The sequence below is a fragment of the Prionailurus bengalensis genome, chromosome A1, assembly GCF_016509475.1.
Source record: "Prionailurus bengalensis isolate Pbe53 chromosome A1, Fcat_Pben_1.1_paternal_pri, whole genome shotgun sequence".
NCBI classification, from domain to species: domain Eukaryota; kingdom Metazoa; phylum Chordata; class Mammalia; order Carnivora; family Felidae; genus Prionailurus; species Prionailurus bengalensis.
Genome location: NC_057343.1, coordinates 110,142,932 through 110,153,263, shown reverse-complemented (window position 1 = coordinate 110,153,263; position 10,332 = coordinate 110,142,932). Strand labels below are relative to the sequence as shown.

The 10,332-nt window shown below is 45.4% G+C and overlaps 1 protein-coding gene across 1 annotated transcript; it reads right to left on the bottom strand.

The window, feature by feature from the left end:
• Positions 1-988: 988 nt before the first annotated feature.
• IL4 (interleukin 4) lies at positions 989-9,886 on the bottom strand. Its single transcript, XM_043562815.1, has 4 exons — positions 9,429-9,886; positions 9,111-9,158; positions 3,404-3,529; positions 989-1,176 (listed from the first exon to the last, which is right to left on the bottom strand). The coding sequence occupies exons 1-4, from the start codon at positions 9,561-9,563 to the stop codon at positions 1,084-1,086; spliced, it is 402 nt and encodes a 133-aa protein (XP_043418750.1). The 5' UTR covers positions 9,564-9,886; the 3' UTR covers positions 989-1,083.
• Between the last annotated feature and the right edge of the window lie 446 nt (positions 9,887-10,332).

Sequence of the window (10,332 nt, the reverse complement as noted above, 5' to 3'; positions counted from 1 at the left end):
TTTTCCAACATTAGATATTGTGTGTTGATTTCCCTCTTGAAAAGTAAGGGTTTACCCCATTTATACTGCCCCTTCCAAATTTTTTATAAATTTTTTAAAATGTTTATTTTTTTGAGAGAGAGAGAGAGAGAGCGAGCAGGGGAGGGGCAGAGAGGGAGACACAGAATCCAAAGTAGGTTCCAGGCTCTGAGCTGTCAGCACAGAGCGCAAAGTGGGGCTCGAACCCACAAACTGTGAGATTATGACCTGAGCCAAAGCTGGACGCTTAACCGACTGAGCCACCCAGGTGCCCCCCCCAATTTTTTATAGTAAATTATTTTTAGATCTTATGTTACCTTTGCAATTTTGAATACTTAAATCTCTTGTTTTTGTTCCATCCTCCTCAGTGCTGTTCAACTGATCCCTTCCACCGGTAAGCTGGGGGAGCCTCACCTGTCTTTCCTTCTGCTTTTACCTCTCAACCATTTTCAGCTGTACCTCTTACATTGTCAGGTTGATAGCATTCACAGCCCGTTGTATAATTACAATTAAGTTGTCTGTGCTTTGTCTATTGGTTGGTCCTAAGATTTGAAAGTCTTACATCGTCAAGGGAATTGACATTATCAGGGCTTTAGATATCGTTCACTGCAGATCCACGTGTTGTGCTGGACTTCATCCCTGCCCCTGCCCATAGACTCAGGGCGACAGCCTTGTGCCACTGGGAGACGAACGTTCTCAGCGTCCAGTTAACACCTTTCAATTCACAATTAGTTGCTAGTTAGTAAGACTCAGGGACCCACACTCTACAAGCTCTCTTACTTCTCATTTACATCTTGTGTGGCCTTCTATTCTTTAGTCCTTTTGTGCATTGAGTCCCCATCTGGAGAGGAAAACAGTGTTTCCACTTTTACACCCACACCAATTTTAGACTCTTGGTAAATTACAATGGTTTCCCCAAAAGTTGTCAAGTAAATACAGCTGATGCCATTGAAGGGACACCGTACTGTCGGGTTCTACATATACTTTATTTTATAATGAATTATAAATATATAAATATTTTTAAAATAAAGTAATTAAAAAACTCATAAATTAAGATATTCAGCTTCAGTGCTTTGAGTATTTCTTTTGCATGATCGCTTTTAGCCTTTCCAAGAAATCTTTCAGTGTACTCTTCTTGACTTCATTCACAGAACAGGTCTGCAAAAGAAACATTTCATTAGCTTGTAATTTCATTAGCTAAGTAATTGAGTCTGTCTTTCCTGCCTGTCTACTGAGTCAAGCCTGCTGTGGCCCTTACTACCCAAGCAATTATTTCTGACCAGGGCCTCCTCACTCCTCCAGTCTAGTTTCATTGGCAGTCCCTCTCTGCCACCAGGCCTCTTCTGTGCATGCTAATAAACTCCTAGAAATGGTTACCTTCACTGTCAGCCTCTGAGGGGTGCCACAGACCCTGCGGGAGGTGGGGGGAGAGTGTCACCACTCCATGCTGCTTTGGGGCTTAACGTGAGGTGGAGCCTCAGACCTGCCTGCAGCCATCCTGGGCCTTCCGCATGGCCAGCTGGTCTGCTGAGACAGAGAGTCGTTCCGTTCTCTCTCCTGCCCATGAACAGCACCCCTCCAGCTTGGCAGCACCGCGGGTGGAAAGGATCCCAGGCCACTGCTTCAGTTTGGGGCTCAGCTCTGCTCTGCCACTTTATTAATTAGGTTGCTTAGGACACACTACTTCATTTATAAAAGCGTCGGTGTTTTCCCTTATAAAAGGGGGACAAGTGTGCCTATTCCATGAGATACTTAAGAGGATTAAAAGAGGGAATGAGCGTAGTGGCAGCACCCGATTCCGTTACCTTACTTTACAAATGAGGGGGGCAGGCGCAGCAAGGGGGTGAATGTCCCCAATTCCTGCACTTGGCCCTAGATAACATCTACTCTTGGCTCTTCCTCTTTTGCACACCGTCGATTCTCCCCGCTCCCCTGGATCATGCCTTCTGGAGTGTTAACCTGCTGCATATATGCCCCACCTCAAAAGAATTTCCCTGAATCCACACCTGTCCTTCAGCTCTTGTTCCGATTCTAGGCAGCCTAATAGAAAAACACCTCAGAGGAGTTTTCTGTCCTCACTTCCCCTTGCTTTCCACTCCTCCCCACCACCATTCTCTGCGGAACCCGCTCTAATCAAGCTTTCAGTGCTGAATCTCCATAGATATCGGCATCCCCCCGTCCTCTGTCAGGCCAGATCCACTGGCCGTTCTCCTCTTCATCTGACTTGACCTTCTGGTACATTTGACACATTTGATGCCTCCTTCCTTATTAAAAGAGTCTGTTCACTTGCTGTCTGGGACACCACACAATCTTTGATTTCACTCTTGCTTCGCTGGCCACTTCTCAGCTCTCCTGCCGACCTCTTCTTCCTGACCTCTGTATGTGAGAGTGCTTCTGGGCTCAGTCCGACAATCTCAACATCTCCACTTGGCTATCCAGGAGGCACCTCACACTTAGTACTTATAAATTGAACTCCCGATCCTGCACTCAGCCCCCATCCCTGCCGCACCCAGTCCTCAAAATCTGTAAACAACACCAACCATCTTCCAAAGGGCTCAGGCCAGGAACCAAGAGGCCACCTTCTACTCATTCCCTCACCCGTGATGATGGTTCTCCTGGCTCTGTTTTCAGCTATATTCCAAAGCTCACAGCCTGTATCGCTCTCACCTGCAAAACTGCTGTTCCCTCCAACCTGGATTAGTGGGATGGCCACCTGGTGGGCCAGCGTGCTTCTGTGCTTAGTCTCATTCAGTTTATTCACCACACAACAACCAGAGTGATCATTTTAAATCACATAAATTAGACTGGAGTCTCTGCTCAAAACCCTGTGGATATATCCTCCCATGCTTGGGGTAGAATGCAAAGACCATGTGTGATCTATTAAAATCCCCCTTGCTCAATCTGATCCAATCACACTGGCTTTCCTACTAATCTTCTAACATGTGAACCTCATTTCTACCTCAGGACCTGTGCACAAGAATTTCCTCTGCCTGGAATGTTCTTTCCCCAGTTAGTCATGTGGCCTGCTCCCTCACATAATTTAAATATTTGTTTAGATGATGTCATCAATTGTTAAATCAGCCCTCTTTCTCATGACCCTTCTATTCTTTATTCTTACAGGTTTTTTCATAGCACATATCACTACTGGACATAGTATTACATGTTAGTTTGCTTTCCTGACTCACTCACTAGAACATTCTGTGAGAGATGGCACTGTTTCCCCAGTGCCTAGAGCAGCCCCTTGCACTCACAGAGCCTCAACAAATACTTGCTGAATGAATGAATGGGTTGATTAAGCAAGGTTACTACAACTCTGAAGGAGGAACATTTAGACGTGAGGTTCCTGTCCATCAGGAGCCAAGCTGTTGGGCATCAAGCAGCTCACCCTGTTTGCCATGCTGCTGAGGTTCCTGTCGAGTCCTTTGAGGAATTTGGTGGAGCAGTTGTGATGTGTATAGATCTGCCGGAGCACGGTTGTGGCTCTGCAGAAGATTTCCTTGTCACTTGTGTTCTAGAAAGAAAAATGCCACAGTTAGCCATGCGCTAGCTCTGTTTTGACCATGGGGGAGAGAGTTTTCCTTGTGATTGCTTCTTTCCAGGAGGACAAGTGGAGAAAGTGAGTTTGCTCAACTATGGATCAGGTACTCAAGAATTCCTTCCATGTGACTGAAGGCTGCCGGTCACAGTAAACATCCTCTCCCACTTACCTGCAAGTGCAGCAACCTTCTCTTTTCCCTCAGATGGTGTTGCTGAAAAGGTACCTGAGTAAAGTCACTCAGCTAAGTAGGTGACAGAGCAGGGATTTGAATGTAGAGCCATCTGTCTATAGCCCACGTCTGTTTCTCTACACCACACGTGCTGTTCTGTAGGTGTCTGCTTGAGCTTGTAGTCAGATTCTGCTCTGTCTCATTGCTATAAGGTTTTAAAGTCCAGGTTTCCAAGAGATCCTACATGCTTGTTGAATAAATGAGTGCGCATCCTGTGGCCTGGTGCTTTGGGTAGCATTCTCCACTTGGCCCTCCCCACAGGAGATGGCAGTGTGTGCAAAGCTTGGGGTCCATGTGAGGAGATCAGACATTAGCCCATACAGCTAGAGGGGTGTGCCAGGGTCGGGGCTAGGTGTGAGATCAGAGGAAACTTCTGGGAGAGGGTGCCCCTGAGCTGGGCTGTGGACACAGCTTCTGTAGAGGCCTTTGGTCTGGGATGTGCAGCATGAGAACCTTGGTGGGATGCAGTAGTCCTGATGTGTGTCTGATTATATGACTCTTCGTGGGGACATTCGGGCTTTAGAAGAGGGAGTGTCCAGTGGGGAAAACAGCTCTTTTGGGGAACCTGGGAGAGGGATTGTAACTCAGTCTGAATCAGGCCCAGTGTGTCCTCCCACTTTGCACTGAAGAACAAAAAGCACAGAGCGTGGAGAGTGGTCTTAGCTTGAACCTGATCCAGCTCAGATAAAGCTGTCTCTAGCCTCTTTGAGAACATGCTTTGTTGGTCCCTTGCCACGCAAAGTGTGGTCCATGAAATAGCAGCACGGGCATCGCCTGGGAGCTTGTTAGAAATGCAGAATCTCAAGCCTGCCCCCTAGACGCACTAGATCACAAGTTCCATTGACAAAATCTCCAGGGGATTTATATGACAAGTACTGTCTGGGCAGTTTTGTTTTTTTTTTTTAAGTTCCTGCATTTTTTTTTCTGATTATTAAGGTAATATATGTCTACTATAAAGGTGATATATATTCAGCAAAGATGAAATTCACTCATTACTCCACCAGCCAGAGAGAGGTAACTTTTGATGTTTTGATAAATACCTTACAGTTTAAAATTATTTTTTATTAAAAAAATTTTATTTTAATGTTTATTTTTGAGAGAGAGACTGTGTGTGCACACATGCAAGCCAGCAGGGGTGGGGGGGCAGGGGGCGGTGCGGAGAGAGGGAGACAGAGGATCTGAAGTGGCCTCTGCGCTGACAGCAGAGAACCAGATGTGAGGCTTGAATTTGCAAACCATGAGATCATGACCTGAGCTGAAGTTGGACTCTTAACCAACTGAATCACCTAGGCGCCCCTAAATGTTTTTTGAAGTTTATTTATATATTTTGAAAGAGACAGGGAGAGAGGGAGGGAGAGTGTAAACGCAGAAGGGTCAGAGAAAGGGAGAGACAGAATGCCAAGCAGACTCCATGGCCAGTGCAAAGCCTGATGCAGGGCTCAAACCCACAAAGCATAAGATCATGACCCGAGCCTAAATCAAGAAATGGAGGCTTAACCAATTGAGCTACCCAGGCGCCCCTTTAAAAATACTTTTTTAAAAATGGAGATCAACTATTGATACTGTTTTGTAGCCTTTTCACACACTAGATAGTATAAACATTAAGTATTCACTAGTGTTTAAGACCATGGGGTTGAGAGCTGCATGGGAACCCGTGGCATCTTTGTACCATAATTGGTTCATACCCGATCGTTGCAGTTTTTTGCTTCCGTAAAATAAAGTGGCAGTGAGTCATCTGTGTAAATCTTTATGTTCATCTCGTATTTCTTTAGGCTAAATTCTAGAAGTATATTTCATAATTTAGGGTTTTTTCCGGGAAGACCCAGACCCGGACAGAGGCATTAGAATCCCAGACTACAGAAGCTTCCCCTTTGCCCTGTGGGCCTTCGTGGCCCATGGGCAAGGCCTTTGGGAGGACGTGGACTTAACGAACCAGACAGGAGCCCTCCTGGTCTCTGATTCTAGTTGGAAACTTGAAAGCAGTACCAGTATCTCTGGGCTCTGAGAGTCCAGAAACCTCCCGTAAATCTCCCTGTCTTTGGAGGCTTAGTGGGTGAGCCGAGTTGGTGAAGGCAAAGGGAAGGCAGACCCCAGCTGTGCTGCTGGGAGAACAATGAGGTTCAGGAAGACCAAGAAGACAAGAGCCTCTTTGCTTATTTTCTCTTCAAAACGGAATGAAAACTTTTCTAAAACTTTGGCTTAGAGCCTAGAAATTAAGCTCCCTTGGGGCCCCTGGGTGACTCAGTCAGTTAAACGTCCGACTTCGGCTCAGGTCATGATATCATGATCTGTGAGTTCAAGCCCCGCATCAGGCTCTGTGCTGACAGCTCAGAGCCTGGAGCCTGCTTCAGATTCTGTGTCTCCCTCTCTCTCTCTGCCCCTCCCCTGTTTGTGCTCTTTCTTCTCTTGCTCTCTCTAAAACATAAACATTAAAAAATTTAAAAATTAAAAAAAAAAAACTTAAAAAAAAAGAAATTAAACCCTGTCAGTTTTGAGTATATGGCCTTATATATAATTGTCTCTGAACACATTCTTCAAAGGATGTTCTAAAGGTCACTAGGATAAAATAGGAATTGAAAAGAGTTTGAATCTCATGGAAAAACTTTAAAAGCACTAATTCTAAAGGAAGTTTTAGTTAAGACCTCAAAGTTTCAGTTGCAATGGTATCGCAGCTACAGGATGCTGTTCCCTGCTTCTCCAGCTTTTGCTTCCCGAGCGTGTCCTGCCTAGTGCAAGGGGCACGCTCGGACAGCCTGGTGGGCCTTGTAGTTTAGGACTGCTCAAGGAAAGGAGCTTCAACAGGGGGGCCTAGGCCTTTGCTGGAAACAAGCCTGACCCTCATGGGAGTAGAAGCAAATGGGAGAATACCTTCCAGGCTTTCTCCTGTGGCAGAGACTGTTAGATTTCTAACGTGGTCCTTGACTAGCTTCGTTGAGGGCCGTAAAAATCTAGTCCCCTTTGTGTTGTACTCATTATCTCCACTTCTGCCCAAATACTACTTGTGAAAAGTCTTTCACTTTTACTTAAAAAAGGGGGGGGGGTGGTTGTCGAGGGCTGGCATAGAGTTCTCTGAGGAATCATGGACTTGAGCTTTCTTTGGAAAGCAGGAAATACCTCCAACTAATGGTCCACCTAAGAAATCCATCTTGGACCAGCCAGCTTGCTTGTTCTCCATTTTGATCTATCTCAGACCACCTTAATTTCATAGATACCTGGGTAGATCAGCACTTTCTTTCCAGCCACTGCCAATAGCAGGATCCCACCCAACTTGGAGATAATAGAATTCTTGATCCCCCAAAGAAAGGAAACTAATACATGGGATTTGGGAAAGATGTCCTTCTTTGGCAACACAAAGAAAATAGCAGCCTTTCCTTATTCTGTAATATCTTAATGGATAAGAAAGCAGTGCTGTGTTTTTGAGGAAAAGAAAAGGGAACAATGAAGATGGTTAATGCCAGAGGGGTAGAAGCAGTTTGAGGAAGGCAGGTAGGAGTGAAGCAGAACAACAGGGACTTTTTTAGCAGATGTCTACCCATGTGGTGAGGGGAGCATGTGGTAACTGGTGGAGAGGAAGGCCAAGAACGGCAGGACAGTGGCATGTCCTGGCCTGCGCCTCAGCAGGGTTGAGGGCAGGCCTGGCCTTCTAGAGATGGCCTGGAGTGGAGTTGCCCCTGGGCATGAAGTCACAGAAGGTTGGATCATTTCTATCCCCTGGCCCCTCCTTAGAATTACTGCTCCTTTATAACCAGTTTTTGCCTTTAACCAAGAGTTACATCATTTTACAGTAACACGTTCCACTGACTCAAGAATTGGACATCAGCCAACTGTCAAAATCACTTTCATATCTTCCAGTGTGGAGACTGAGGCACAAAGAGATAGGGAGACTGGCCAAAGGCCACATAGCTAGTTAATGGCAAAACTGTGGCTAAAACGACAGGCTGTGTCACTTCCAGACCCTTAGCACTTTGGGACCCAGCCCTTGGCTTTGATGGAGCCCCTTCAGCAGTGCACTGCCATCTGAAGAACCCAGAGCACAGCCCAGTGGACTCTTGGCTATTTCTATATATATATAACATGTTAATAGATATTATATATGTATTATAGAATTCTATGTATGTATAAAATCTTCAAGTTCTTCCAACCTCCTTCCTGATGGACAGAGTCTGAAATGGGATGAGATTCTAAAGGACAAAATTGCATAATGTATACATAATATATTATATATATATTATTCCATAATAATACATTATGCATCAATATTATATATATGATTATAGTATTATATATTATTGTGTATCAGACTCCGGGACTAATCTTTAATGAAATGAAATAGTCCAGACAAAGCCTGAAGAACAGTTTTCCTCACCCAGAAGGATGGGTCTGTCCTCTGGCCCAGGTGCTGGGGTGTGGCCATGCCCAGCCTGCATGGCTGCACTCCTGGCCAACTGATCCCCTCTGGTCCACGTGGAAAGCAAGTGGTTAGGAGACCACTGGTAAATTGAAGCTTTGGGTTTTTCATTCTCAGTCTTGTGTTTCCATGAAAACAGGAACTGATGTGCACAAAGCTATTGACATGGCTGTAGTCATATGTTTGTCAGAGAAAATGCACTATCAGCTGTCAAATCTGTCTCCTCCCACTAAAGATAGAGGGGCGGGGGTGAGACGGCACAGGAGGCGGAAAGGCGAGATGCCCGAGCAGCCAAAGCCAGGGATGTGTGGGTCCCCATGCAGCTGGGCCGTTCTGGACCAGGCTGGAAGGGGCTTGGCAGGACAGAGCAGCTGAGGGTCTCTGGACAGCCGCCCCGGGAGCTGGTGGGCTGTTAGGTGACCAGGCTGCGGAAAAGGAGGGGCTCTGGCGATACCTCCTCTGTTGCCATAGGAAGTCTCTTAGACAAAATGAAAGCTCCTTCAACCTGTAATCTCCATATCTCTTTTTGTGAGGGTATTTGGTTTTTCAGAAATGTATGGGCCGGAAAAACTCTCCCCTTCAACAGGCCTTTACTGAGTGCCTCCTATATTCCAGGTACTGGGCTGCAGTGTAGGAGGAAAAGAAAGAACTTTTCCTTGACCAGGATCTGATTTAAGATGACAAAATCCAAGCTTCCTATTACCCATCTTGTAAATCAAGTGAAACCAGAAACACCAAAACATGTTTGAGAGTAAAGATCAGAATTCTCATTCTTTAAAAACATCTAACAGCTTATAGTTAATTTGGGCCATTCACTTTCTGTGTAAAAGAAGTTTCTAAAAGTTCAAACAAGAAACACTTGGCCTTCCTTTCCCAAGTCACTAATCTGCCAAAGCAGACCCTGGGATAGCTCTTACCTTTGGGGCTGCCAAGACGTCCATGACGGTCAGCTCCATGCACGAGTCCTGGCCCCGACGGGAACGAGAGAGAGCAAGAGACAGAGTCACTTCCGACTGTATGGAGGGATCCTTGCTGGGCAGCTCTCCCTCCCTCCAACCAAGTAAATTTCCTACCATCCCTCAGGACCAAAAAGCTCCTGCAGAGAAATCTCTGCACAGCTCCCTGTCTGTCACCAACCATCAACTTCTTTGGAAGTCCTGATGTTCTCATAGTCTAAGAAATACCCACGGCATCACCAGAACATCTGGAGAGATGGTGCCAGATATCTTACTCACGTTTCTCGCTGTGAGGATGTTCAACGTTTTGATGATCTCTTTCAACGTATTATTGAAGTTCTGGCCGTGGACGAAGGTGCTGGTAAATGCTAGTAAGCAGACCAGAGCTGGAATCAGTTGGGAGGTGAGATCCATTAATAGAACTCTATTTGCAGTGACAATCTGAGACAAATCCGTTTACTAAAAGAGAGTAACAATGCAATTCTGACGAAGATATCTCTATATATAGATTTAAAATTGCTGAAACTGAGGGAAAATGAGGGAAATTGGAAATTTTCATTACACCAGGTTGTCATTCGTTTGGGGCCAATCAGCACCTCTCTTCCAGGAGAAAAAATACCTCACAGAAACAGGTAAAATGTTCCTGTGAAATCATACCAATAGGAAAATGAAACCTTTTTTTAAAATTAACTACAAAGTATCAGCATAGGAAATTACACCATAATTTGTTCTTTAGATTAATCTTATCAGCTTGGGGTTGCTGCTGGCTTTTTGTTTGCACAGAAGGAAGAGGCCACAGGTGTCCGAATTTGTTTTAGTGCAGTCCTCCTGGGGAAAGATAGAGTAATATCAAGAAAGTTTGACTTGAATAGTATTTCAGCCTGGCTTCTTCCAAGTACGGGTGGCATCTTGGAAACTCTGCTCTTGTGGAAAAGTTGATCTGGGGTTCTTTCTCTGGGTAGAAGGAACGTAATGGGCAAAGACTCTCTCCTGTCTTGGCACTCGGGCATGCCATTCCTTCAGGTTTAGGACTTTGGCAAAAGATGAGTGACATCAGGTGGGGGTCAGTCCAGATCACCTCCAGTCCATAGGCCTTTAGCGATAAGGAGCCCCTTCACAAAACATGTCTATCTCGGGTTTTCAGGAATGACCACTTTGTAAATGGAACTTAAATATGTCCTCA

Excerpts from the sequence above, each read along its gene's own strand:
- IL4 (XM_043562815.1), bottom strand. The coding sequence starts at position 9,563 with ATGGATCTCACCTCCCAACTGATTCCAGCTCTGGTCTGCTTACTAGCA. Across the intron at positions 9,159-9,428 it reads ACATCCTCACAGCGAGAAAC|GACTCGTGCATGGAGCTGAC; the intron begins GTGAGTAAGATA and ends CGTCGGGGCCAG. Across the intron at positions 3,530-9,110 it reads ACGTCTTGGCAGCCCCAAAG|AACACAAGTGACAAGGAAAT; the intron begins GTAAGAGCTATC and ends TTTTCTTTCTAG.